This window comes from Cinclus cinclus, chromosome 22, assembly GCF_963662255.1.
Source record: "Cinclus cinclus chromosome 22, bCinCin1.1, whole genome shotgun sequence".
In the NCBI taxonomy this organism is placed as follows: Eukaryota; Metazoa; Chordata; class Aves; order Passeriformes; family Cinclidae; genus Cinclus; species Cinclus cinclus.
In genome coordinates this window covers 4,860,885-4,888,854 of record NC_085067.1, presented here as the reverse complement: position 1 = coordinate 4,888,854, position 27,970 = coordinate 4,860,885, and the positions used below count along the sequence as shown (strand labels likewise).

Sequence of the window (27,970 nt, the reverse complement as noted above, 5' to 3'; positions counted from 1 at the left end):
TTAACAGCAACACATCCTCACAACCTGGAGCAATAAAACCATCAGCAAAGCTGAACCCAGCATCTGCATTTTGTGTTTTCAGACAGCCCTTGGTTGTCCACTTGTGCTGGGCAAAACTCAGCAGAGCTGGTGTTCTGCTGTGCTGGATGAGAGGAGGATGCCCATGGCCTGGGACTCGGCTGAAGGTCTGAGCTGGCAGCAGCCACCACACATGCACAGATGCACCAGCCAGAGATACACCAGCTCCTCCTGCTCTTTCCCTGTCGGCAGAGAGCTCTCATTTAGCACACCGGTCACGCTGACCTTCTCCTTTGCAAAAACACATTTTCCCAGCAAGGGGAGCTGTGACCGAGACAAGCTGCTCTCCCAGCAGGGAACGAGGTGGGCTGTGTGCAGGAACTTGCACAGACTACCCTGCCCCTAAGGACAGAGGGATGCCACCCGACCTCTGAGCCAGCAGCAACTGCTAGCAGTGTCACTGCTGTCTTGAATATTGCATTAGCTGTCGCAGCGAGCAGCCAGCCTCTGGCAGAGAAATCCCAGATCCAGCCTTTCCTGCTGTGTCCCTGGATGCTTGGAGGAGGTGGCCAGATGCTAGAGGAAAGAGTTAGTAGATTTTTGCAAGGCAAGAGCAAGCAATGCTGTGCTTTCTACAGGAAACCTTGCACTTACTCACCAGTCACATGGGGCTGTGCTGAAGGAAGGGTAAGTCCCAGGATCTGGGCAAGTTCCCATAGGGACACTCACTGACAGCCCAAATCCCCTCTGGCTTGACATGAAGTGCAGGAGAGCCACAGCCTGAGCCCTCTGCTCAGCAGGTGAGATACTGCAGTGCTGTTTTGGTGTTAAACACCTAAACTTGTCCTCTGGCCTGTCACACATGACTTTGACCTGAAATTCAATGTTTTGCAGTTGCTGACCCCAGAGGTTTGGTGCTTCTGCTCAGGGCAACCCTTTGCTCAGAAAGAGCCACATCTTACCCAGTAAAGAGCTGGGTTTCAGCAGTACAGGTTGCTCCTTCATGTCAGGGAACATGTAGATTTGTGATGCACATACTGCACACAGCTCTCATACAGACCAATCTGTGCTGCAGAAGAGGGGGAGCATGGCCCAGGAGTTGCTCCTCCCTGCCCTCAAGCACCCTCTACCCCTCCACCATGACTTTCTGCCCCTCAGTGCACTCCAGGATATGTTGGGCACTGAGCAGGTGCCAGCTGTTTGGCACGGACTTGCAGTAGGGCAGCCGTGGTGGAAAAGACAGGTTCTGCCTCATGCTGGAAGAACTGATCCAAGGGCATTCAGCAGTCCCACTCCCTCTGGGTGACAACCAGCCCAAAGAAGCTCAGCTTCTTGTGACCATCAGCAAGACAACACCAAGCACAGCAGCTTTATGTAAGAAGTAAAGACCTAAGGACAACAGACTTATTCTACTTCTACCACTTAATGGACACCAGGCCACTTTCTGTGCTTTGCTGGGTGCCAAAGTTTGGGAGCAGCCCTGCCTTGGGCAGCTGGAGCCTGGGCAGGGAGATTAAGTTGAGATTGTGCAGACATTTCAGCACAGGGCTGTTCCTCCCTGCCCGCCCTCGGAGCTGGGATGAGCTGTGCTCTTCCTGGCAGGCCCTGAGCAGCAATGCCTGGACACTCCCCTGATTCCCATTCACCAAGGCAGTCTGGAAGCTGGTGGTCCCAGCAGTCCTGTGGGAAAGCCTGGGGTGCAGAGGCTCCCTGCAGCCCCTTGCTGGGCCCGTGGAGCTTCCCCTCTTATTCAGTGCAAGGCAGGGGATTCTCCAGCCCTGGAGAGAAGCTTCCAAGTTCCTTCCAGTGCAGTCTTTTGCTTCTGTTCACCAACGAGCCAGAGCCTGGACTGTGGAAAAACTAAATAAAGCTCAGCAAGGCCCCTCTGAGTGCTGCTAGCTCCAAAATACCTGGAGTCCTGGCACTGCTGCGTGGCCTCCCAGGGACAGAGGTTCCAGGAACAGCCATCCAGAGCTGTGGGTGACTCGGCCCTGAGTCACCCTGGCCCAGTGGCCCGGCCCCACCGCAGCAGGGCAGTGTGGGTGTGGAGCCAGCCCTCTCCCCAGGCTCCATCCCACTGCCTGGCATGTTGCAGGATTAATCCAGCTCCTGAGCTCAGCAGCAGGTCAGACCTGTGGGCTACACCCAGCCTTTGGCTCAGGACAAACCCAAGGCACCTGAAGGATCAGCCCTCAGTTGGGGGCACAGCTCTGGTGATGTGTTTTCCCCCTGCCAGGGTCTGCAGCCCCCACCATCTTCCCACAGGTAACAAACTTCCTAAAACTGAACAGTTGAGCAAAACAACATTTAATGCTTCTCTCAGTCTCCTCTAGTGACCTTCCAGCTCAGTGCCACACCACTGAAGGGGGGACACAGTTTCACAGCCCTGCTGGCACAGCAGCCTGGCAATCCTCCAGCCAAGGCTCTGTCTGGAGGCTTCGAGGAGACTTTCTTCATCCTGGTTGGACTCATCCTCAGCCCTCCAATCCACAGGACGCTCCAGAGTGGCTCATCCCAGTTGCTCAGGGCATGGCTCTGGCTGTCATCCAAGGTCCCAGTGACGAGAAGAGAGTGGCTACATTCAACAGTTCTTCAACTGGCAGCTTTAGCTACTGGAGAAGGACATAAAGCTTGCCACTGAAGAACTGGTGCTGGTTAGCCAGGAGCAGGGTGGCACGGCAGCACCTGGGTAGGGAACACACATTTCAGAGCCAGGATTGAACTGTGCCAAGCTGAGCTGTCACCCACAGCAGCTTCTCTCCCTCATCCCAACACTGATCTATTGCTCTGTCTTCTCCCCAGGGACATCCCCCATCGAAAGAAATCCCGAGACAGCTCTGACCTCAACTCTCCCCATCCATCCCCGCTCCCAAAACAGGTGCTGCACAAGCTCCAGCACTTGCAGCCAACCCTAAACCACAAGTGCCAGGCAGGGAAACCCAAGGCCACTTCTGCTGGAAAATAAGAGATAAGGCAAACTGCTCCAGCAGAGCCTCGTGGCTGCAGCAGGGAGGCCACTGCAGGTAGGGGTTACAGCGTTCCCAGGGCTCACCTCGGGCATCCATCAGCGCTGGCAGGGTCCCACCTGGACAGGAGCCAGCTGCTTCCTGACGGGGAAGATACTTTGTCAGGTGGCTGCTGCCAAGCCACCAGTGGGGGAATTTCGGGCAGTTCAGCCCCTTTCCGAGTCGTTTTGTTGGAGGGTAAGGATGCCAACCCAAGGGCTGGTGTGGAACCCCACCGCTTCCTGCTTGGAAAGGGGAAAATCCCTTTTCTACAACACCCAACGCTCTGGCTGCTGGGGATCGAGTTTTGGGAACCTCCCGGGAAACCGGGCATGGCAGGGGACAGATGGCAACGGGAAACACAGGAAACCCCCGGAGGAGCCATCACAGCATCCTCCCACCAGCGTCACCCCAAAGGCACTGGGGACCCCGGCTGGCCCCAAGCCTGAGCAGGCAGCAGGGGGAGGCCGGACCCCGGTGGGTGCTGCGGCGAGGGCTGCGGGGCTTTCGGTGCGGGGCCGGTGGCCGGGGTGCAGCGGCGGCGGCGGGGCCCGGCGGGGATGCCGAGCATTCCTGGCGTGCCGGGTACATCTGGTCCGGATTCCAGGGAGCTGGTCCCGGCCCTGCTCCACCCCCGCCGGCCCGTGAATCAGCACCCGCCGCTGAAGCCACCGGCCCCGCCGGCACCGGGGGCCCCGCCAGCACCGGGGGCCGACTGGGGGGGGCCGTGTCGGTAGCAGGGTTCCTACCCAGCCCTTCTCAGCACCGACAGACGCCAGCGGCTCTGGGAATAGCCCCGGTGGGAGCTCACCCCGCTAATAAAAAACGCTGTGCCCCAGCTGGTGCCCCTCTCCCGCTATAACCGGGTCACCCCCCCTCCCCCAGTGTCTCTCCTCTCGGTAAAACCAACTCCCTCCTACCCCCTAACGGAGGTAGCACCCCCCCCCCACCCCCCAAAGCCGCTCCCTCCACTACCCCCGGGGCACCCCGCCGTCGTCCCGGCCCTCCGCTGCCTGGGATGCTTCACTTCGTACCCACGGCGGGGAACGGGCGCGGGTCAAAGTCTGCCCAGTTCGGTCCCGGAGTGAAGGTCACCCCCGGGGCGGCCACCGCCCGTCGCGGGGAGGCCCCGGCCACAGCCCCGCCCGCCCCACCGGGATCCCCCAGCGCGGGAGCCGCGTACGGGCCCCGGTCCCAACCCCCCGTCCCCGCCCCACCGACACCGGGGGCGAGGCCGCCCGGCCCAGGCGACGCCGCGAAGCCCGGCCAAGGACGCGTCGCGCCGCACCCCCCGTGGCCGCCCTGCCCCGGGGAAAGGTGACCTTCCCTAACGGGGCACGGTGGGGGCCCTTAACCCCCGGAGCACCGAGGGTGCCGTCCGGGGCTCCGCCACCCTTACCGCCCGTCCCATCGCGGTACCGGCGGACCCACCTGCGCGGCTCGGCTGGGCCCGACTTGGCCCGGCACCGGCGCCCTACCGGTGACCGCCCCGGCCGTGCCCGGTGCCGGTGCCGCCGCCTCCCCCCGCCGCTCGCCGGCTCCGTCCCGGATCAGCTGGCGGAGTCATGACGCAGCCGCCCCCGGCCACGCCCCCTGGCCACGCCCCCGGGCCAATCACCGGCCGGCACCGCCGGCTCGCGCCGCGCCCGCCCCCACGCCGCGATTGCCGCCCGCTCCCGCCAATGGAGACCCGGCGCGACCCGCGGCTCAGCCAATGGGAAGACGGGGGGAGCTCCCTGCCCCGCCCACCCCTCCGAGGGGCAGTTGGGCTCCCTCCCGGACGGGTGGCGGTTGCCCTGGGAACGGACGGGGCCACCCTGCCGAAGGGCACACCGGGAGTTGTAGTGAGGCGCGGCTCTCCCGGCGTGCCCCGCGTGCTGTGAGTTGGCATTTTCAAGCGGGTGAAGGGGCGGAGGGGGCAGGGCGGCTCCAAAGGGCTCGACCCTTCCGCGGGCCCCGGGCGGGGCGTGGCGCTGCCGCGGGCACAGCCCGGCCGCCCCCGCCCGCCCTCGGGCGGTGCCTCCCTGTACCGGGGCTGGTGACACGGCCCCGATTCCGAGAAGTTGCTCTAAGTCTTCGACCAATCAGAAGTGAGCACTCGCCGCGCTCACCAATGGGAAGGCTCGGGGGCGTGGCCGCGAGAACTCGGCTGACCCCGATGACTTGGCAGCGCCGCGCGATGACTGGACAACTTCTTTAAAGGGGCCGCGCCCGCCGCGGGTGCCGGTGGGGCAGAGCGCAGAGCAGCCCGGCCCGGCCCGGCGTGACCAGAAGCGCTCTTTCCCTGCCCCACCACCAGTCCCAGGGCTGCCCCTTTCAAGGGAGCTGTGGTGCTCCTTTAAGGCCGTTTCCTGCCCTTCGTCCCAGTAACAGCTGATTGCAGCGGCACAGGGCCGGGGGGCCAATCGGCGGCCGCCACGTCCCACCCCACGTGACTCCCACACGCCGCCGCGCCATGCGGCGCTGCCCGGCGGGAGCCCCCGGCGCCCTTAAGGGGGCCGTCCATGGCTATTGAGACTGTGTGCCCTGTGGGTACAGCCGCACCCACCGCTCTCGGAGGCCCGGTACCATCTGGGCGGCGGGGGGAGTACCTGGCCCAGGTCATGAGCACCAGGGCCGGGCAGCTCCCGTAGCTTGCAGTGCCTCGCAGGGCAGAGGGCGGCAGGGTCGGACTGGCCGGCTCCCCCAGGCACTCACCTGCCGCCGGTGGGGTCCGCCCGAGGCGGGGGGGGCGACCCCTTTAAGACCGGCTGCCTCGTCAGCGCGGCTCCCCTGGCTCCAGCTGACAGCCCGGGGCGCCTTTGACGTCACAGTGACGTCACGCCCAGCCGCTGCCCATGCACAGCCCCGGTCCCGCGGGGGCCCCGGCCCTGCGCACCCGCCCCGGCCCCCCCCGCCCCGCGGCCGCTGGAGGGAGCCCGGGCCCGGCCCCGCGGGGCCTGGCGGGGAGCGCGGCCCGGCTCCCCCCGCGCACATGGCGGCGCGGCGGCCGCATGTGACCGCCGTCACCTGACCAACATGGCCGGGGCCGCCCCCGCCGCCGCCCGCCGCGGCTGAGCCGCCGCCGCCAGGTAACGCGGGGCCGCCGGGGCGGTGAGGGACCCCACGGGGGGTTGAGGGCTCCCCGGGCATGCCCGCGGGGCTCAACCCGGCTCTGTCGTCCTCCTCCCGCCGGTAGTGACGGCCCTGAGCGGCCGAGGCCGCCTGACCGGCCGGGGCCGTGACTCGGTGTTGGGTCCGTGGTTCTTGCTGTCAGCATCCTGTGTGTCGCCCCCGTGGCCGCTCTCCGGGGCCCTGGGACTGCAGAGGTCCCTTTGTGTCCCCAGTATGGGGGTTATGCTGCAGAGATCCCATCCCTCCACCTGCGAAGGTGCTGCTGTGCCCCCACCACCAAGCCTGGGGCTGCAGAGGTTCCCCTCTACATCCCATCATATTCCTTTTGAGTTTGTGCGGCTGTGAACATCGCATTGTGTCCCTCAAGCCTAGGGCTGAAGAGGTGCTATCACATCCCACTCCCTGGCTGTGGATGTTTTGTGTGTCCCTGCTCCACCCCTGGGCCTGCAGAGGTTCTATCGTGTCCCTTCCCCCAGCACTTGGATGTGCAAGTCCTCATCGTGTCCCCATCGTGTTCCCCTGCTCTCTGGCTGCAGAGGTCCCATCTTGTCCCTCACAGCCAGAGCTGGTCCCTTCTCAACCCCCACACACAGGCACAGTGATCAAGCTCCTCAAACCAGCCTTTTTTTGAACTCGGGTGCCAATGGGGAAGTGAGACTGGCTGCTTGCTGGGGAGGGCAGGGTGGTTCTGCACCGCTCCACTCGCTCACAGCCTGTCTTGGCCTCTTTTCTCCCAGCAGAATCCAGCATGGAAGGCTTCCTGCAGAGCGTGGAGAAGGACCTGAACATCGACCGCCGGCAGCTGGCCCCCGAGAGGACCCACGTCACCGCCTTTGTGCCAGCAAAATGGCTGCAGAGCCTCAAGGAGCGCCGGGTGCTGCCAGCAGCCTGCCCGCGGCCCGAGGGGCTGAGCGAGGTGGAGGTCAGGACGTTCCTGCAGCACTCGGTGCAGAAACTCCCAACGGGCTGGGCACGGGTTGAGATCCACGGGCTGCGGAAGGCCCGGCTGGGCTACCCACTGCGGGCACAGCCCCCTGAGCAGCGCTGTGGTGGCAGCATGGACACCCTGCACGGCTTCATGCAGAGCGTGGCCACCCAGAACTACCACAACCTGTGGGGTCGTGCTCACGGGCTGTACGCGCGGCCCTACAGGCGCCCGGACGCGCCGCCCACGGTGCCGGCGCTGGATGCACTGAGGGCTGCTCTGCACAGAGCCTATGGCTGCCCCGTCCTCCAGGTGGGCAGGAATGTGCCTGGAACGTCCCCTGCCAAGGAGAGCGTGGCCAAAGGGGTGCCCTTGTGCCCCAACGTGCTGCAGGCTGAGGCGCTGCTGGAGTCGGCCGATATGCTGTACATCATCTACCCCTATGTGCAGTACTGCCTGCACGACGTTGTGACCTTCAGCCCGGCCAAGCTCACCAACAGCCATGCCAAAATCCTCTTCCTCCTCTTCCACGTGCTGCAGGCCATGAAGGCTTGTCACCAGGTGGGTCTGGCTTGTGGAGATTTCTCCCTTCGGGACGTGGCTGTGGATGAGAAGCTGTGCAGCCGGCTGCGTGTGAACTTCAGAGGGTATGAGGGACTGGGGGGAGAGGAGGAGGAGAATCTGGAGGATGCTCTGCAACGAAAGAGCGTGCAAAGCTGCATTCAAAGGCAGGAGGTGATATGCAGTGCCTGCCAGAAGGACCTCCGAGACCTGGTGTTGCAGTGGGTACACGGGCAAGTCAGCAACTTCGACTACCTTATGCGTCTGAACAGCTTGGCTGGGAGGAGAATGGGAGACCCCAATTACCACCCTGTTCTTCCGTGGGTGGTGGACTTTACTACCAAAAATGGCAAGTTCAGGGACCTAAGGAAATCCAAGTTCCGTCTCAACAAGGGGGACAAGCAGCTGGACTTCACCTACGAGATGACCAAGCAGGCGTTTGTTGCGGGGGGGTCGAGTGGGGAGCAGCTCCACGTCCCCCATCACATCTCAGACGTCCTCTCAGACATCACCTACTACGTGTACACAGCCCGCAGGACACCCAAGGCAGTGCTGTGCTGCCACGTGAGGTCCCAGTGGGAGCCCAATGAGTACCCAGCCAGCATGGAGCGCATGCAGAGCTGGACACCGGACGAGTGCATCCCAGAATTTTACACAGACCCCTCCATCTTCCGCTCCATCCACCCTGACATGCCTGACCTGGATGTGCCGTCGTGGTGCAGCTCCTATGAGGAGTTCATCGAAGTTCACCGCATGCTGCTGGAGAGCCGGGAGGTCTCCCAGGACCTGCACCACTGGATTGACCTCACGTTTGGCTACAAGCTGCTGGGGAAGGATGCAGTCAAGGAGAAGAATGTCTGCCTCCACTTGGTTGATAACCACACGCACCTGACAACCTACGGGGTGGTGCAGCTCTTTGACCAGCCCCACCCCAGGCGCATGGTGGGACCTGCCTACACTCCTGCTGAAGCTCCAGCCATTGCCCGGCCTCTGCTCCAGAACGTCCGGGAGACTGTGGTTTTGGAGGACATCCAAGGCCAGGTGACAGATGCAGTCAATGGGCTGGTCCTGGAGGCTACTCCCAGTGAAACCACCTGGTCTGGGGAGAAACCCATTGCTGGTGAGGATGATTTGGAGCAAGGCACAGAAGCCCTGGATTCCATTTCTACTCCTGGGAGAGCTCCTGACCAGCCCTGTGCTGCTGTGCCTCCAGCACAGCCCTCCACCCTCCCTGCTTATGTCACTGATGGCAAATCCTCGGGGGTCCGACCGCTCCGTCGGAGCAAGGCAGGGGCTGTGGATCAGCTCGACATGAAGATCACACTTCCTGAAGGCTTCAATCCACTCCAGGCCCTAGAGGAACTGGAGAAATTGGACAATTTCTTGGTTAAAGGCTTAAGCAGCGAGATGCAGCTGATGGAGCAGCCATGGGAAGAGCCACCCTTGGGTCTCTCAGACCTCTTCCAGAGGGACATGCAAGCTCTGGGCATTCTGGTAGCTGAGATTATATTTGCACCAAGGCTTCGTCCTTCAAAGCCTGACGCCTCCCTGTCGGAGCGGTTCCTGATGGTGAGGAACCTCTGCCGTTACCACCCCAAGGAGATCCCAGCCCCACTGCAGCACGTGCTGCATGTCCTGTTGCAGCTGAGTGTGCCCGTGGAGAAGCTGCTGAAGAACAGGCTGGGCAAGGGTGCAGTGCAGTTGTTTGAATACAAACCTATCTCCCAGGGCCTTCCCCCCCCCTGTCCCACACAACTCCTCAGCCCCTTCAGCTCCATTGTCCCCTTCCCCACGTACTTCCCAGCTCTGCACAAGTTCATTTTCACCTATCAGGCGAAGAAGATTGAGGATGAAGGGCAAGGCCGGGAGCTTGTTTTCCAGCTGTGGCAGCAGCTGGAGGGGATCCTTTCTGAAATCACTCCTGAGGGCCTGGAGATTCTTCTGCCTTTCATATTATCTCTGATGTCCGAGGAAAACACCGCTGTCTACGCAGCGTGGTACCTCTTTGAGCCCATAGCCAAATCCCTCGGGCCCAAGAATGCCAATAAATACCTGCTGAAGCCCCTGATTGGAGCCTATGAGACCCCCTGCTCCCGCCACGGCAGGTTCTACCTGTACACAGACTGCTTTGTGGCCCAGCTGATCGTGCGCCTGGGGCTGCAGTCCTTCCTCCTGAACCTGCTGCCCCACATCCTGCAGATCCTCGTGGGCATCGAGAGCTCACGGGAGGAGAGCAAATCCTTCCTTGGTACCACTGAGGACGATGAGAGCGGAGGGGAGAGCCCGGTGTCATGTGTGTTTGGGGAGGAGATGAAGATGGACGTGGAGCACAGCTCTGCTGCACTCGACCTCCTGGATTACACCTCTGGGGTCAGCTTCCACGATCAGGCCTACCTGCCTGAGGGTGAGGACTTCCAGAGTGGCCTCTACGTTGGGGAATCCCTGCAGCCCCAGGAGCAGGAATCGCTCAGCCTCGGCCGGCTGAGTGACAAGAGCAGCGCCAGTGAGGTGTCCCTGGGCGAGGACAGACCTGCAGATGGGGACTCTCAGAAGGACAAAAGCAGCTTGAAGTCAATGGACAGCAGCCAGGACCTGAAGCAGAGCGAGGACTCTGAGGAGGAGGAAGAGGAGCACGAGGAAGAGGAGCACGAGGATGCGGCAGTCGATGCGGAGCTGACGGTGGTCGTGGATGCTGCTGGGGCCTCTGTGGATGTCACCCTGGCTGATGACAGCAGCGAGCCAGAGGATGGGGAGGGAGAGGAGCTGCCAGATCACTCTGATGACAAAGAGCAGACCATACTGCTGGGTAAGACCCTGGCAGCATCCAGGCTGTTGGGCAGAGCTTCGGGAGAAGCAGGTCCAGATTTGGGAGTGTCTGTGGTCCCAGCTTGGGGACAATAATGAAACTGGGGTAAGAGGCCAGGACTGCAAGTGGCTCTGAGAGTCAGGGTTGGGGCAGCAGGGGCTGATAGCTAATCTGTGCCGTGCTGGGCACTGTCCTTGTGACTGCTGTTGTTTTGCAGACACAGCCTGTAAGATGGTGAGGTGGCTCTCGGCCAAGCTGGGCCCGACTGTCACATCCCGCTTCATCGCCAGGAACCTGCTCCGGCTGCTCACCTCCTGCTACATTGGTAATGCCTCTTCCCTGGGTCCCAGGGTGGGCTGTGCCCCCAGTCTGTCTGCTGGAGGCTTGGGTGTGGCTGCTGCTTCAGCTCATGATGTGTTGTTCCCTGGGCAGGCCCGACCAGGCAGCAGTTTGTACCGAGCAGTGATGAGAACAGTCCCCTGAGTACAGGAAATATCTACCAAAAGCGGCCCGTGCTGGGAGATCAGGTGTCCAAGCCAGTGCTGGCCTGCCTTGTGCACGTGGCATATTTGTATGGAGAGCCTGTCCTCACCTACCAGTACCTGCCCTACATCAGCTACCTGGTCAGTATTGTCTTTTTCTCCTCTCTGTTGGGGCAGGAGCTGTGTACAGGCACAAAGGGAAGATATGAAAAAATAGTCCAGCCTCACCAGGAGACTCTTGTATAAAAACTGAGCTTGGCTGGGCTCTGTCTGGGCCAGTGTGGGCTGAGCAGCTCTGGCTGTGTTGGCTGAGGAGAACAGGAGAGGCACTTTGACCTCCTGCCACAAGCTCCAGACTGCTCCCAGCAAAGCACACAGCTATGTTCATACCCCTCTTTCCCTGCCAGACCTTGGGAAAGCAGAGAAAAAGCATTTCTTCTGCTTTTCTGTGCCCAAACAGAGCTGGCGCAAGGGTGGGATTGTGATAACAGGCAGGAGGAGCAGCTTGTGCTGCTGTGAGATTGCTGGAGTGAGTGTTCACAGAGGTCTGTGTGGGTAGATAGGGGTGAAGACCAACGGGTTTTCAACTGAACAAAAAGCACTGGCAAGGCTCACCAACTTTTCAGCTTGGAGTTCATAGCAAGAAGGAAATGTATAATGCAGCTGGTTGAAAAACTTAATTTTTCATTAAAAAGAAAAAGGTTTTGAATGTTTTAAACAGGCTTATTTTTCATATTGCTCCCTCTTTAGAGGTTGTAAACGCTTTGGTTGTGGATTTTTGTTTAAATGGAAAACTTCAGTAGCTTTCTGATAATTTAAACATAGAGGAAAAGAGGCCACAGCTGTTCATTTAAAGAAAACAAAAAGGTATTGTCAGTTTTTCCAGTGTTGAAGGGGATATTTTTCAGAGGAAAAAATCCCATTTTTCAGCAAAAATCATTCTCCACCCAGTTGCAATCATAGCTCCAGCTGTTCTGCTTTGCTTTCCTAAGCTCATTGCTTGGGGGCACAGAGGGGATTAATACCCCTGTGAAACAGCATTTGGCAACCTGATACTGGAGCGATGGAACTTGCAGGTCACAAATAGGATAAAGTCAATCCTTCTTGCAGGATTTGGCAGGGTGGCTATTTTGTGAGAGGAAGAGCCTCTGTGATGAGCTGGAAGATGGCAGGTGTACAAGAAATATAGCAGGAACTGAGAATTGTCTGTGGGTTTTGTTACTGGCTTTCTTTTCTCGGGTGTTTGATTTGTCTAGGAGTTAGGAAATAGGACAATCTAGAAAGAAGTATTTTAGTGTTGCTGCTGATGTTATTAACTCTTTGGCACTGCCATAACAGCAGCAGTACATTGTCAGCAGAAAAAAGGATGTGCAGTTCTGCCTCATGAAATTATTTAGCAGCTGGATTTCTAGAAGTCAGCAGCGGGTTTGCCCGTAATTTCTGCTTGGATATTTCATGCAAGGACTGTTCCTCTGCAAACTGTGGGATGAAGACAATGATTTTTGCTTTTAAATTGTGTGTATGTAAGAGTTTCCCCTCTCTCTGTGCTGGCAAATGATGGTCTGGGGTGTCCAGGATGGTTTGGGCCAGTGTGGTGTTGTTGGTCTTGCTACTGAGCTTCCCACTTGTGGGGGTGTTGTACTCTGCAGAGGAAATCTGTGAGTTTAGGGATGTAATTCCCCATTTTCTCCAGACTCATTTCTTGTACTGATAGGTGCCTGTCAGTTTTTGAACTCATCCCTGGAGTGTTTTGCTGTTGAGACTGGGTGCTCGGGTTCCTCTTCCAGGAGCTGTGACCAGCAGTGCGTGTTGGGTTTGGGGCTGGGCTCAGGTGACCCTGGGGTCACCTTTGCTGTGTCCTGCTGGGGAGGTGGTGGCCCTGGCACTGAAAGAGTCCCCTTCACAGGCTGTAGCCCTGGCACTGAAGGAGTTCCTTTCACAGGTGGCACCCGGCGCCGGCTCCAGCAGTGTCCGGCTGAACAGTCGGAAGGAGGCCGGGCTCCTGGCTGCTGTGACACTGACACAGAAAATCGTGGTGTGTCTCTCTGATACCACACTGATGGACATCCTCCCCAAGATCAGTCAGGAGGTGCTGCTCCCAGTGTTGGGCTTCCTCACTTCTCCAGCTGTCGGGTAAGCGCTGCAGGATTGGCACAAAATCAGGGATTTGGGAATGGTTCTGTGGGGGCTGGGGGAGTGTTTCTGCTCTGATGTGCGTCTCCTTGCACTGGCACAGTGCTGAAAGCATTCTGATAACACAGAAAAGGCAGGAAGCAGGACGCAGAGGATGGAAAAAAGGGATATGTGGAGGGCAGGCTGGTCACGGGTGTCTTCTTCAGTTTCCCCAGTGGAGCCCAGGCCCGTGTTGTCCTGTGTGTGAAGACAGTCAGCCTCATTGCCTTGATCTGCCTGCGGATCGGGCAGGAGATGGTGCAGCAGCACCTGAGTGACACCGTGAGAAACTTCTTCGGGGCATTCTCACTGCTGCAGGAGCTGCAGGACCAGGTCAGTGGTGTGGGAGAGGTCTCCCTGCACTTCCCCAGATGTAGGAATGTGGTGGGCCTACCTGGCTATGTTTGTGTGGAAAGAGCATCTGATCCTGGGGTTTATCTGACCTTGTTTCTCTTGTCCAGGGCTTGACAGCAGAGTCGCTGAGCACCTGTGAGATGCCAGTGATGGAGGTGCCCCTTTCAGATGGGAAGTTGCTGTCCCTGGATCCATCTGTGCTGGTGGAGTTACAGAAGGTGTTCAACCCTGAGATGGCCTACATCACCTACATCCCCTTCTCCTGCTTGCTGGGTACGCCTTGGCCACCTAGCTCCAGGGATCTGTGAGGGAGCTCTGTGTTCTGGGCATGCATGCTGGGCTTGGACTGCAGGGCAATCATAGCTCACATGGCTGCTGGGGGAAACCCACAGCTTCCACAGCATGCCTTGGACTGATTCTTGGGGCTGGGAACCCACTGGGCTTCAGGCTGCTTCAGCTGGGAGTGGATGTAGCTGACTTGGGGGGATCTGTGTTCCCATCCCTGTGTATGGAGTGGGATGATGATGCTGATGAAATGTTGCTTCCCTTGCAGCCACGGTGTCTCTGTCTCCTCAGGTGATGTTATCCGGACAGTTGTGCCCAACCATGCGCTGGTTGAAAAGCTGGCCAGCCTCCACGTGGAGAATGTGAACCCCCAGAACCTGCAGGTCGTTGGCCTGGAACAAACACCGAGCGTGGTGGGCTTAGACCAAGACCCTCGAGGGGCCGAGCCTTTCTCCAGCCCCCAGGAGGACACTCACTCTGGCACTTTTGGGAGCATCCTGGTGGGGAACCGCATCCAGGTTCCCGTGGACACGCAGCGGGAGGGTCTTGGCTTGCTCCGCCTCAGCGCTGGCACCGATGGATTCGCTGCCAGCTCCTCCAGCGAGGACAACGCCCTGAAGCACGACCTGCCCCGCAGCACCCACATGCTGTGTGGGAACTGGCTGGCCTACTGGCAGTACGAGATCGGGGTGAGCCAGCACGACCCCCGCTTCCACTTCCACCAGATCAAGCTGCAGAGCTTCTCAGGGCATTCCGGGGCCATCAAGTGCGTGGCACCGCTGGGCAGCGAGGATTTCTTCCTGAGTGGCAGCAAGGACAAGACCGTGCGGCTTTGGCCGCTGTACAACTACGGGGATGGCACCAGCGAGGTGCCACCACGCTTCACCTACGCCGAGCACAAGAAGTCTGTGTTCTACGTGAGCCAGCTGGAGGCACCACAGCACGTGGTGAGCTGTGATGGCACCGTGCACATCTGGGACCAGTTCACAGGTAAGAAGGGAAAGGGTGAGGAGCTGGAGTGAACTGGTCCAGCCCTCACGGGCAGGGGCTATGCTGAGTTTGGATGGCTCCTGTTAAAAACCAGCACAGAACTGGATCTTTGCTGTATGACTTGTTCAGCCCTAATACCTGTTGTCTTTTCACAGGCAAACTTCTGCGGACTTTTGATGAGTTAGACAGCAAAGTCCCCATCACAGCTGTGACCACCATGCCACCACCCTATCACAGCATCTCTGTGGCCAGTGCAGACTCCGTGCTGAGGTTCATCGACCACAGGAAGCCGGGACTACAGGTAGGGATGTGGTGCTCTCTGAGTCACCTTCCTGCAGCCCTGTGCTTAATGATGGGATCACAGCTGGCCCAAAGCCCAAATCCCAAAGCCAGCTGTGATTGCTCCGTGGAAACCAGCTTGTCCCTTAAATGCCAGCTCCCCTGAGCTTCTCCCCCAGCTGGACTGTCTGTCTTGCAGCACGAGTTCCGCCTGGCCAGTGGCGTGAGCGCGGGGCTCATCCGCTGCCTGGCCGTGAGCCCGAGCGGCCGCAGCGTCATGGCTGGATTCTCCTCGGGCTTCATCGTGCTGCTGGACACCAGGACGGGGCTCATCATGCGGGGCTGGCCTGCCCATGAGGGAGACATCCTGCAGATCAAGGTGAGAGGCTCAGTTGGGATCAGGGCATGGCCTCATTGATGCTCTGAGACTGTGTGGAGCATCCTTCTTTCAGGGCTAGTATGCTCCATCCTTGCTCCATCCCTTGCAGTGTCCCTAAGAGGCTGCCCAAGCTCTCCTGCCCCATGGTTAGTGCTGCTGCCAGCTGTTCTTGGTCCAACTCATGCTGCCAGAGTTCAGCCCTCCTGGGTTTCAATCCCTGCCAGGCAGGTCTGCAGCAGGGGCAGGGAGGAGTTGTGGCTCTTTTGAAGGAGTAAATGTGTTGCTTTCTCCACGGGGCTCTCAGCTTCCCTGGGAGAGTGTTGCTCTAATGAGTAACTCTTGTCCATATTTACCCACCCCAGGGAGCAGTGCTGGGTCTCCAGTGTCCTCGACCCAAACGTGGGTTAAACAAAGTTCAGCAGTGTGGGTTGTTTACCCTCTCACTAGCTCTGCTAATAACAAGCTCCAGGCTTCTCCTACCCTCAGCAGTATTTTCAACTGTGAGAGAGCTTCCCAATTCCTTCTCCTGAGAAGGAAAATAGTTTGGCAGGTGATTTAGTGGAGAGGGAGACTGCATAGTAATCCCTGTACCCACTGTAGTGGGTAAAATGAGTTGTGTGGGGTGTCAGGGTGTTGTTGAGAAGAGGCCCAGCCCATCTCTTGGAAGAGATGGCCAGCTATCAGAGCATCCTTTAGCTTGCAGTGTCCACCCAAGGCCTTGCTAACATGCACAGTACCATCAGCTGCTTGGAAATGGCTCAGACTGTCCTGAGGGATTGCACTGTGACCACTGCATCACTGGCAGCCACCTGCTGCTCTCATGTGCAGCACCAGATTGTGAGATTTTACAAAAATGTCTGTTAACTGGCCTTCCCTCTCCTGCAGGCTGCAGAGGGTAACGTGCTGATCAGCTCCTCTTCAGATCATTCCTTGACTGTCTGGAAGGAGCTGGAGCAGAAACCTTTGCACCACTACAAATCTGCCTCCGAACCCATCCACGCGTTCGACCTCTACGGTAACGAAGTGGTCACTGGCACTGTGGCCAACAAGATCGGGGTCTACTCCATGCTGGAGTCCTCAGCCCTGCCCACCAGCACGACCAAGCTGAGCTCAGAGAACTTTCGGGGTACATTGACCAGCCTGGCAGTGCTGCCCACAAAGTGCCACCTCCTGCTGGGCTCGGACAACGGCATCATCCGGCTCCTGGCGTAGTGACCCCAACCTGGCAGCCTGTGGCTGTCCCACAGTGGAGCTGGAAGCCAGAAGCATGGCTTTAGGAGGAGGCAGAGTCAGACGTTTCTCAGTAGAGGATGCAGGGGGATGTGTGCTTGTTACGTCTCTAACCTCTTCCTGTATCTCGAAAAAGAAAAAAAAAAGCCATAACTGAGAAACCTCCGCTGCTGCTGGGAGAGATATTGGGCGTTGTAGGTCACTGTCACCCCTGCAGAGAAGCCTGGAGCTTTCCTTACCATGTGTGCCTGATCCCCAGGGGACTGTGAGCTGCCCTCCACAGGAATAGGGACTACAGGTACCCTCCCCGCTTCAGTTAATGGGTGAGAGGTGCCCCTTGGCAATTCACAACCGTTTAGCTACTGCCACCTGCACTTCCCCTTCCCTTCCTCTCCTGAACCACTGAACAGCCCAACTGGGATGGCAGGAGCTGGGCCTGGGAACTGCTGCCTTTGGAGCTGCCTCTCCTCCTTCTGGTGCTCAAAGTCCAGAGGAGGTGCTCTGTGAACTTTAGGTTCTGCCAGCTGAGTTAGAGCCTACATAGGAGGAGGAGAAGGTTCACCAGAGCCCTTCTGCTGCCGTGCTGGTTCCAGGGCAAGGACTGGAAGCCAGCCAAGGCACAAACCCCGTCTGCTCTGCCAGTTCCTGTAGGAATGGGCTGCTGCACAGGGGCAGATTGGGATGGGAATGTGACTCTTAAGGACGCCAGAACTAGATGCTTCCATTGGGATTTTGGCTTTTGGAGCAGTGGGGTAGGGCTTGGTTCCTGCCCCAGCATCCCATGATGATGCAAGGGGTGAGGAATGCTCTGTGTGCCATCCTGGCAGTGATCCTCAATAAATCCTTCTAATCCTCTCCTTCGTGCTGGACAGGCTCCTGGGGAAGACAGGACAGTAAAAAGGTCCTCAGTTTTGTGCCCTCCTGCCCTTTTGGAGTGAGAGGCAGGGGGCAAGAATCCAGCATAGTCTCTCTCTTTGACCTTTCCTTTGGGACAGCACTGTCTGTTCCCACCCCAAAGGCACGGAGGGTGCTCTTTGCCCCACCAGTAGAAGCAGTTTCTTCCCTTCTATTGCAGACCTTTTCCCACCCATCCTTCAGCCTAGCCAGAGCCAGTATTGGGGGAGCAGCAAGCTCTTACCTTGGGCAGAGGAGGAGCCAGCTGTGGGTGTCCTGGGTGGGGAAAGGGCTTCCATCCTGCAGCTGGGGAGGTGAGTGGTTCGCCAGTGTTGTCCTTCCCTACCCAAGGGGAGCTCTCAGTCCCGTGTTGCCTATTAACCATTTGCAATAGATGTAAATATTTACTTCTAATAAACTCTTTGAAAGAGCTGCAGAGCTGGGGGTGTGTGTGGAAGCTCTGTGCTGGAGGGGCTGGGTGTGTTGGCTGCAGCTCTGCTGCTCAGCCCAAGTGCCACCTCCTCCTTCAGGCTCCTCTTGTGTTCTGAGGGAGCCCTGCTGCACAGGATTTGCTTTCCAAGGAGAAGTAGCTCCCTGTGTTGCAGCAGTACATGCCAAATGTGGTTGCAGAGCTCAGATCTGTCACTCACTGTCTGGGGCGAGCTTGGGAACCAAGAGTTCCTGCAAGGAATAGATGAGTGGAAGATGCTGTTGGTGCTCCCTGCTGGTCCTCAGTGACTCCTCTCCCACTGAGGACATGGGCAGAGGCAGGAAGGATCACCATCACTTCTGCTTATGGCACAAATCCACCCAGGGCAGGTGTGCTGGAGTTCTGCCCGTTCCCCAAGACTTCTCTGTGCCCCAGCAGTGTGTGCATGCCCTGGACACTGGGACCAGCTGCCCCGGGAGAGCTCTGGAGCGTGCTGTGCCCCAAGGGAGGGATCAGCTGCTCTTGGCTCAGCCCAGCCTGGCCATCAGAGCCTGCTGTGTGCAGCCACAGGGCCCTTGGGCATCTGTCCTCTGGTGCAGCAGCAGCAGCTGGGACTCCAGAAGGGAAGAGCTGGGGATTTCAGCAAAGAAAATTTCCAAACCAGAGACCCTGTGGCAATAAACACCAAACCCTGTGTTTTCACAGAAGTTTATTAATAAAAGAGAATATTCCTAGCACAGGGAGTGTGTGCAAAGTGCAGCCACTTGCAAATTACTTCTGCTGGTGGGAGCTTTGGATCTGGTAAACTTGGTGTTAAGGTTGTCTTGAAGGTACAGCAGCCCAAAAGTGTGTCCCCATTTCCAAATGTACCACAAATTCACTCTTCTCCCCCAAACAAATGTTTAACCGGATGCTGTAGGTCAATATTTGCCTGCCAAATTCTCAAACAGGGGGTGGTGCTGAAGGTCGCTGCTGGGAAGAGGGGCTGGACAAGAGCTGTGTGTGCCCATGCAGAGCTGCTGCACAGGCTGAAGCAGGTGTCAGCTCCAACGAGGACATGAACAACCTCAGGTAAGGGACAAACCAAAGGATTTGAGAAAAATGAGGGCTCCTCCCGTGACCCTCTGGGAGAGAGGGGTGAATTTGGCAGAGGGGCACCACCAGGGAGGAAAAGGGGCATTAAGGGGTGTATGTGACTGCAGGATTTGGGGTGAAGGAAGGGGAGGAGTGAAATGGCCTCAAGTTATTTTCTGCCTGTGGGATCTCAGCCCAGCAGCTCTGGGTGAAGTAAGGACTGCTGTAGTAAGTAAGTAGTAAGTAAGGAGAAGTAAGGAGTAAGTAAGTAAGAAGAGTGGAAAGTGAAGTAAGGAGAGTGGAAAGCAGCCCCAGGAATTCCATGTGGACACCATGCAGGGGGCTGGGCTTTGGCGTGGAGGTTTTATGAGAAAGAGAAGTTATTTTATTTTTGTCTGAAAATGAAAAGTGGCTGGGTGAAGCGTTGGCCAGGGAATGGGTGGGGTTTTGTCCGTGACCCTGGAAGCCCTGCTCCCACTGTCCCACACTGGAACTGGGGCACGGAAGGGCGAGAGGCGGGGTTTGCCAGAAACGGAGGAAGATGAGTGCTGGGAAGGGGAGGTCTCCCCCTTCCAGGACATAATGTTGGGAAATTGCTCTGGTATTTCAGTTCTACCTGCAAATGCCCTCCCAGACAGCACTTGCTGAGCACCTGCAGGTCAGTAGCCCTTCTCCCAAGAGCCAGGGGCACAGCTGAGGATGCTGTGCCTGTATCTCGTTGGTTTCCATGGGAAAGGAGCAGAAAGGCTCTTGTCTCCTTCCAGAGGCACAGTGTGTGCAGCACTGATTAGGGGAATACCATTTGCAATCCAGAGAAACCAGGGCAGCAGGGTCAGACAGGCAGGATCCAAGTGGAGCCTGGCTGTAGCTGCAGCTCTGCTGCGGGCCCCTGCTCCTCTCTGATTTCCCTGCCTTGGCACCAGACCCTGGAGCCCTGTGTTGTTTTTTTTGCAGCATTGTTCATCTCCCTATTGCTTTCCACGAGCTCCTGTGCCAACCTGTTTGGCCAGGTTGATAATTTTCTCCCTGTAGACCTGAATAGGCTGAGCTCGCAGCTGGAAATAACTCCTCTCTCGGCTGGTCCTTCTGTTCCAGGAAAATGGGATTCCTCTGGGGGCTGCTCTGCCTGGCTGCTCTACACAGACTCCCAAAGGTAAGTTGTTACCCCAGCAAAGAGCAAGGGATGTGTGGTGGCTCCCTGAACCAGACCATGGGGCAAATATCACCCAGAGAAGCCCTGGAAGGCAGATAGGTGGAGGACACTGCTGGGGGGGGGTTACCAGCAAGTTTTCTAATCTTTTACCCAGCTAAAATGGTTGTAGATGTTCTTATTGTTCATATTTATGTAGAAACTTTTCTTTTGGAACTTGATCTCAACTGTATTTAGTGACCGTGACCTTTAGGAGGTTTTTGAAAAGCAAGTTTTTCCTCCCCCACTCCTTTTAAATCTGGATCCCAGTCAGAACTGAGATTGCAAAACCCCACAGGTCACTCTCAAAAGGATCCATTATTTTGTGCCAGACTGGTCTAAACAAGCCCAGTGTTTGCAGTGTCTCCCATCTGCTCCTCACTTCCACCTCCCCATGTCGATCCCCACTGCCCCTCGGTTGCATCCCAAAATCCTGCCCATGCTGTTGCCTTGTGGGGACTGCTGCAGCCAGGATTGCAGTGGGAGCAGGGAAGACAAACTCTGGAAATTCAGAGAGACCTGATTTTGTTTCTTTGTTGACTTGTTTTCCCCCCACAGCTGGCAGAGGCCACTGACCAGCAGCGTCTCTTCCTGGACAAAGATGGGAACCTGAGGGTAAGCACTGATGGGTTCCACCCAAGGGGGCTGCAGTTGTGCTGTGGGATTTGCAGTTTTTCCTGAGAAAGGATGAGCCCAGGCAGTGCCAGGAGAAAGTCCATCTTTCTGTAGGCTTTACTCCCAGCTGCTGCCAATGCTGTGCTCCTTCAAGTTGGAAGCTCCACCCTAAATAACTGAGCAGAGTATGGAGTTAACATCAGTGTTGGTGTGCACAGGGGCTGGCAGGTGGATGATTTGATTTCTGATTGATAAGGAAAGGTGAGGGAAACCACCAGCTGTGAGGATGATAAGGGAGAAAGACCTGGGGCTGATCCAACCCATTGAGCCTGGGATGTTTCAGACTATGCAAATGTGAAGAGGGTAGTGGCAGTGCTAAAGGCTAAAGCTTAGGAGAGTGGAAAATGAGGACATTTAGAGAGAAGAAGGATGGAATAGAACACACAGGTCAAGAAGACACAGATGCCTAGAGGAGGAATTGAGCAAAACTGGATCAGGGCTGTGACAGGAGCAGAAGGGGCTGACCAGTAAGAGGCAGGTGGGCACTGCTAAAATGTGAGGGGAGGAGATGAAATCAAGGCTGAGGATCTGTAAATGCTGAAGGCACAGGACATGTGCTGAACTGGTGCTGAGTCTTGCCCTCAAGCTTTCCTGAGAGCAATTGGAGGACCACTTCCAGACCCTCGCTGGGTCCATTTTCACAGGACTCAAGACCTTCTCTTTTCCAAAGCCATTCCCTCAAATCATTATCCTCAGGGTTAAAGGGAAACTGAAGCAAAACGACCACCAGAGCAGAGGAGTCCAGCTCTGTCCAGTTTTCTCAGCCCATTTAGATGTGCAGTGAAAGCCATGAGGGTGTCACTGTGCTCTTGCTTTCCCAGTGCTATCATTGTTTTTCCCCAGGATGTGAAAAGTGCTGGAATTGTACAGTCGGATGTGCTGGGAACCATCCCAACCCTGCCAAAGGGAAAGCTGGTAGAATTTACTTATGACAGCTTCCAGGAGAACAATGGACCCATGTCAGCATCCACCACCACTCTGCCAGACATGAGTGATGATTGGAACTCAGAAGGTGAAGCTGTGGCTGAGGCTGGGGGTTGTCGTGGGAAGAAATCACCTGGGGAAAATGCTTCTTCAGAAGAGGAAGGAGAGGTTGGAGATAAAAGCTGTAAGATGACTTGGAAGAAGAGCCAGAGGCTGGCAGATGGCTTGATGAGATTCAGCATTGATCTCCTGAGAAAGGTGCAGCTGGAGTCCAACAAAACCAACGTGATCCTGTCCCCTCTCAGCATCGCCCTCGCCTTGTCTCACCTGGCACTGGGTAACTCTTAGTGGCAAAACCACCATTCCCTGCCCTTCCCTGTTTCCTCTCCCAGAGGCACAAGCAACCAGTGTGCCAGATGCAAATGAAATACAGTCCCTTCCACTTATCCTTGCTCCTGCAGCTTTAATTAGGCATGATTACAATTGAAGCTGCCCTCTGAGGCTCCGACTCTCAGATTTCTGCAGGCTCTTCTGTGAGGCACAGCATGTTTCTAACAAGAGGCAGCCAGAGTAACATCCCTGTTTTCCACTCTGTGGGCATGAACCTAACAGGAATTTGATTTTTAGGAGCAGCAAATCAGACAGAGAAGCATTTGCTGGAGGTGATGCACCTGGAGTCCATGCCCTGCCTCCACCACATGCTGGGCACCCTTCGCAGGAGGCTCACAGAGTCCACCCTCAGCCTTGGGTCACGTTTGTACCTGCAGAAAGGTGAGAGGTAGCCTGGGGGGGTGTGGACTGGTGTAGGATAAACCTCCCAGAAACAGAGAGTGATGGAAGCACATTGGAGACATTAATTTTCCCTATTTCCTCCTCTTGGGGAGTGTCATACCACGCTGAGCAAACCTTTTCCATCATTCCTCCCCTTTGCCAGGGTTTGAGGTGAAAGAGAAATTCCTGGAGGAATCAGAGAAATTCTATGGAGCAAAGCCCATGACTCTTTCTGGGATCAGTCAGGATGACCTCGTGGCCATAAACAACTGGGTAAAGGAAGCCACTCATGGGCAAATCCCCTCCTTCCTCCAGCAGCTCCCTGAAGACACAGTGATGCTCCTGCTCAATGCCATCTATTTCCACGGTGAGCTCCACAGGCCTTCTTTATTTTTTCAAGAGGAAATAGTTAGAAATCCAGTCTTCTGCAAGCCCTGTAGCTGAACAGCATCTCCTCTCCTCACTTCCTGCTAGGCAATCTGCTTGTTCTTGTGCATCTGCTGTTCCTCTTGCTTAGATTTCTTTACAGTAATGATTCCAAACTGCTTCACATGTACTAAAAATGTTACTTGACAGCAGAGCCAGGACACAGCAGGTGGGACCTGCAGTATCTTTGCCTCCTGGTTCAGGATCCCAGGCAGTGGCACATCCCTGCTTATCTACTCAGTGATCTTAAAGGTCTTTTCTAACCTCAATGATGAACCAGGTCGTTTGCAGCTCACTGCACACCCACCACAGAGCTCAGAGGCAGCTTCTGTGGATTTCTCTCTGACTACAGCACAGTGGTCGGCCACATCTTCCTTTTTGAATTCCCTGAGGGCTGTGCACAGACCAAACACTTCCAGTGTAAATCTACAAATGTTTTACCTTGGTCTTGGAGCAGTGTTTCCCCCTCTGCAGCACAGAGGCAATACTCCCCATTTTTCAAAGCACAAACATAGTTTCTTTTATCTCCACAGCCTTCAGTAGTCTCCCACGCTGAGGCATGAGGATTCATCCATGTTCTTTTTGTTATTCCATAGTTTCTCTCTGGATGATAAGAGTTTCCTGCTGTAAGGGCTCTTCCAGCCTTGATAGTGACTTCTCTTTGCTGTATTTTCACTTCCCTGGTCACTGTTTGCCTTGTTAGAGAACTCAAGATAGGAGGAGTGTCAGCTCAGCAGTTTCTGGTTTTCTTCCCAAATTTAACTTCATCACTTTCAAAACCTGTATTTTTACAGGGTTTTGGAGGAATAAGTTTAATCCAAGCTTCACTGGGCCAGGTATATTCCACCTTGACAATGAGTTTGTGGTCCCAGTTGAGATGATGAAAGCTGAAGAGTACCCCCTGAGCTGGTTTACACTGGAGTCCCAGCATATTCAGGTAGGAGTCTCTCAGGAGCACTGCAAATTTTCATTGGAATTTCCTCTTGCTGTGGTATTTTACTAACTGCAAGCATTCTCTCCTAAAAATCAAATGGTTTTTTTTTAACAGTACACAAAAATTTAATAATCATTCTTTGTCCTTGCTTCCAGCAAGAATGTTGAATCTTCACTTTTAATCTCTAGGAAAAACCACAAAGAAATATTCCTACTGACTGGGAATTAATAGAGTTTTAAAGCCCTGAGTTAAAGATAAATGAGGAAATATGGAAAGGAATTTCCTTGGACGATGTGCTGTTGGAGTTTCTCAGAATCCAGAGTGGGGCAGGCTTGTGACTGTGGGTTTTCACTTTGCCATGTGCTCAATCTTTACCAGCCAGTGGCTAATACTAAAATCTAAAGCTGTTATTTGAACAGATTCTCCTCTGGAGAAATCAGATCCCTCCTTCTCACCAGCCAGTTTTCATCCAAGAGCAAGAGTGGTCCTGCAGACCAATTTTAAAAAAAAGACTAAATTAAAAGCATTACTTTCTGGACTTCCCTTCATTTTCTCTAAATTCTTCTCTGGTTGGTTTTATTTCCAGGTGGCCAAGTTTCCCTTTAAGAGTAATGTGAGTTTTGTGGTCATCGTACCAGACCAGATCCCCTGGAACAGCTCTCACGTGCTGGAGAACTTCCCTTACAAACAACTCTGCAGGCTTTTCCCCAGAGAGGTGCCCACCACAGTGAAGATCCCCAAAATAAAGTTGGACTACAAGCTGGAACTCAACCAGGTTCTCAGCCAAATGGGTAAGGCCTGTAGCAGGGTTTGCAGAGAACAAGAGGAGCTGATCAATCTGTTCACTGCCGCCCTTGTTTCTAAAGCTGTGCCTCACAGCTTGCTCCAGAACTCCAAACTCTCCCAGCTCTTCTTCCTCTCCTCCTCCTTACTCCTTGCTTGCCTGTCACCAAATGTTTTGCTCCAACAAGATCATACTACAGAGAAGGCAGTGTTCACAGCTTCTCACAGTCTTTACGAGTTCTTCCTATTGTAGCCAAGTCCAACTTCCCCCATGCATCAATCTCAGTCTCTTTGTGATTTAATTCAGTGTCCAGGACATGGAAATTGCCAACAGAGAAAATGCAGATCACAAAACCTGGAGCTGAAATAAAATACCAGGTGCTGCCTTTCTAGATGAGAATAATTTAAGAGTTCACTTAGTTTTTTAAGCAATTCTTTGCAAAACAATCTCTGTGGAAGTGTTTCTAGCTTTGCTGGAAAGAGTTTTCAGACTTGCTGCTGCTTTTTACAGATGACTTCAAGTTCTTACAGTACTATTCTTAAAGAGGTAGAATTTTTATTTCTCTTGGCTGTCAGCTCTCCAGTCTTCCATGGTGGGCAGCACATGGAGCAACAGATCAGGGAATTGCTTTCTTCAGCCAGCTTTGAGAAAACTCAGAACTTGTGGCACCAACCTGGTCTCATTTCTCTGCAGGCCTCCAGGAGCTGTTCACGAGCCCAAATCTCCAGAAGATCACAGAGGAGCCTCTCTTTGTGTCCAGTGTACAGCACCAGGCCACGCTGGAGCTTAAAGAAGATGGCGTGGAAGCCTCTGCTGCCACCAGTGTCATGCTGTCACGCTCATTCCATGCCTTCAGCATTGACAGACCCTTTGTCTTCATCATCTTTGAGGATGAAACAGAGATCCCACTTTTTATTGGCAGTGTCCAGAACCCCAGCCCAGATGCTGCTCCCCAGAGCCGAGAACCATTGGATTCACACGAAGCCAAGGACGCCAAAGAGCACCGTGTGCCCAAATAACAGGGCAGAGCCTGAATGTTCTGGGACTCCTGCCTGACCCTCTGCGCCAGCTGAGAGAGGCCTTCTGCCTCTCTGAGGCCACAGGGGGCAATTCCTTGCTGTTTTCCTTTACAGATCCCTAGACCAGCCCTGGGATAGCCCATTCCAGCCCTGACGAGCTTTTCCAGGCTGAGGCTCCTCTCCATTGAACCTGAAAAGCTTGTTCTGCCTGGATTTCCCTTCCAGGGCTCTCAGTCATGGAAGGGAGACTTTCTTGTCCCCAGACTGTTATTAGAGTCTTCATTAAGATCTTATTAGAGTCCCCTGTAGCCTGGAATCATCATTAGCATCTGGCAGCTTGGACATCAGCCAGGGCTGTACGAATGTGGCTCTTCCTTCCGCAGTTCCTGGGAACACGAATCCCTCAGTGTTCCTCTGAAAACCATCTGTGCCCACCTAGACAACGACCTCCAGAGCAACTGGACTAGAAACCAGTTCTCTAGGATGAGTCACAGCCACTTCCAAGCATGGGCTCTTTTCAAAGATTCCCTTTACCCACTCCTTGCCTATTTGGATCTGATGTAGGAGGCTCTGCAGTAGGAAACCCCTCACTTTGGATCCTTCTCTCCAGCCCTTCCTCTAGAGGCTGGGTAATGCTAGATTTTTCAAGGCATATTTTATAAAGTGTTTTTTAGTAATTTTTATGTTGGCAGAATAATAAAGAATAAAGCAGAATACATTTTCCTGAAAGTGTTGCATTGAAGGACCCGGCAGAGAAAGGAAATGTTGCAGAAATTTAGTAATTGCAAAGATTGGGAGGAAAAAAATCTGGGGATGACAGAAGAAAAGAAAGGATGGGCTCTGACAAAGGATCTGCTTTTTGCTACACCTTGTCACAGGGAACAGCAGGGGCCATGAGGTGAATTACAAATCTGTAGACTCTCCAAGGACCGAGTCCAACAAGTTATGGGTATCTCCCCTGCCAAGTGTGCAGGGGGTGGATGCTCTCTGGATCAGAGATGTGAGATGGCAGAATCCCCTGAATTAGGGCATGAGCTCAGAGGCACAGGGTCAGGAGGGTGTTTGGCCTGTGAGCAGCAATGCAGGGATAAGCAAGGATGTAACAGCCCTTAACCTTTCTCTTGGGTAAAACCTGACAAATGCTGGGATCTGCTCAGAGGGTCAAAGGTGCTGATCTGGCATCTGTTATCTGTGATTTGTTCTTCTCTGGGATACTCCTGGCTCCACAGTATCCATGGCTGTGGATGGCTGGGACAGCTTCCAGGGAAAGGAGGAGAGATTTTGACACCTGTAGCTGAATGTCACTGCTTTTGTTTTGGCAAAAGACAATGTCCTGTTATAGCTTCCCTTTGGTTGAGGGGAGCAGAAGCCATCATTGTCCCTGAGATGGGTTCTTGTTCCAATGCAGCAGTGCCCTAAAAGCCCATGAGGCCCTGGCACAGATTGTCCAGAGCAGCTGTGGCTACCCCATCCCTGGAAATGTCCAAGGACAGCGTGGACAAGGCTTGGAGCAACCTGGGATAGTGGAAAGTGTCTCTACCCATGGCAGGGGGGGTTGGAACAAGATAATCTTTAATATTCCTTCCAAATTAAACCATTTTATGATTCTATCAAGGAATTTTGGGGTCCATCTACCCAACCAAGCCATCCTACCACTTAAAAATACGTGCCTAACACGAGTGCTTCTGTACAAAGCACCTCCTTTCTGTAGTAATTTCTGCTTCCAAACCCCCTCAGCTGCTGGATTGAAGGATAGTGCTCTGTTCTTGCAGAGCAGGAGTTAGAGAGCCCAAGGGCCACCCTTCTGGTAGTGTTTTCCTCACTTGGGAAGGCTGCCTTCCCTCAAAGGAAGGAGCAGAATGCTTCTGGGAGCCTCGGTCCCTGAATAGTCTGCACCATCTGCTGGCATAAGAGCAGGACTGACTCACTAGCCATGAATTTCAGGGATGCAGGCGACTTTGGGGAATAAAAAGTCCTGGCTCCAACCTCCAATTATGCATTTCTTCCAGTCTAAAAGGAGAAGAATGGCCGAAGATAATGCCTACCCCTCTAACCAAGGTAATGACACAAACCCTTCAGAGAGAGGCTGTAATTACAGGGCCCTGCAATTTTAACAAGTAAACCCACAAGAATTCAGCCTTTCTTACTAGAGGGCACAGCTCTAGCCCACAGGGAACATTTTAGCTTATTTATTTATACAGATTCATTCCTAGCATTCAGAAATACCATTCCATGCCTTAGGTAAGTCTT

The 27,970-nt window shown here is 55.3% G+C and overlaps 2 protein-coding genes across 5 annotated transcripts; both read left to right on the top strand.

The window, feature by feature from the left end:
- Nucleotides 1-6,002: 6,002 nt before the first annotated feature.
- WDR81 (WD repeat domain 81) lies at nt 6,003-17,932 on the top strand. 2 transcript variants are annotated; one of them, XM_062507187.1, is made up of 11 exons: nt 6,003-6,094; nt 6,875-10,429; nt 10,647-10,754; nt 10,862-11,052; nt 12,854-13,044; nt 13,251-13,416; nt 13,545-13,710; nt 14,014-14,712; nt 14,868-15,013; nt 15,191-15,370; nt 16,256-17,932. In XM_062507187.1, the coding sequence occupies exons 2-11, from the start codon at nt 6,886-6,888 to the stop codon at nt 16,580-16,582; spliced, it is 5,718 nt and encodes a 1,905-aa protein (XP_062363171.1). In that variant the 5' UTR covers nt 6,003-6,094; nt 6,875-6,885; the 3' UTR covers nt 16,583-17,932. The 2 variants fall into 2 exon arrangements, with proteins under 2 accessions (XP_062363171.1, XP_062363172.1); XM_062507188.1 differs by having other exon boundaries at nt 6,063-6,094; nt 6,878-10,429.
- A 162-nt stretch (nt 17,933-18,094) lies between these two features.
- SERPINF2 (serpin family F member 2) lies at nt 18,095-26,934 on the top strand. Of its 3 annotated transcripts, none has more exons than XM_062507195.1 (9): nt 18,095-18,995; nt 20,094-20,151; nt 20,746-20,802; nt 21,706-22,123; nt 22,414-22,557; nt 22,721-22,924; nt 23,778-23,920; nt 24,504-24,708; nt 25,395-26,934. In XM_062507195.1, the coding sequence occupies exons 1-9, from the start codon at nt 18,982-18,984 to the stop codon at nt 25,718-25,720; spliced, it is 1,569 nt and encodes a 522-aa protein (XP_062363179.1). In that variant the 5' UTR covers nt 18,095-18,981; the 3' UTR covers nt 25,721-26,934. The 3 variants fall into 3 exon arrangements, with proteins under 3 accessions (XP_062363179.1, XP_062363180.1, XP_062363181.1); XM_062507196.1 differs by having other exon boundaries at nt 18,095-19,656; XM_062507197.1 differs by lacking the exon at nt 22,721-22,924.
- The last annotated feature ends 1,036 nt before the right edge of the window (nt 26,935-27,970 follow it).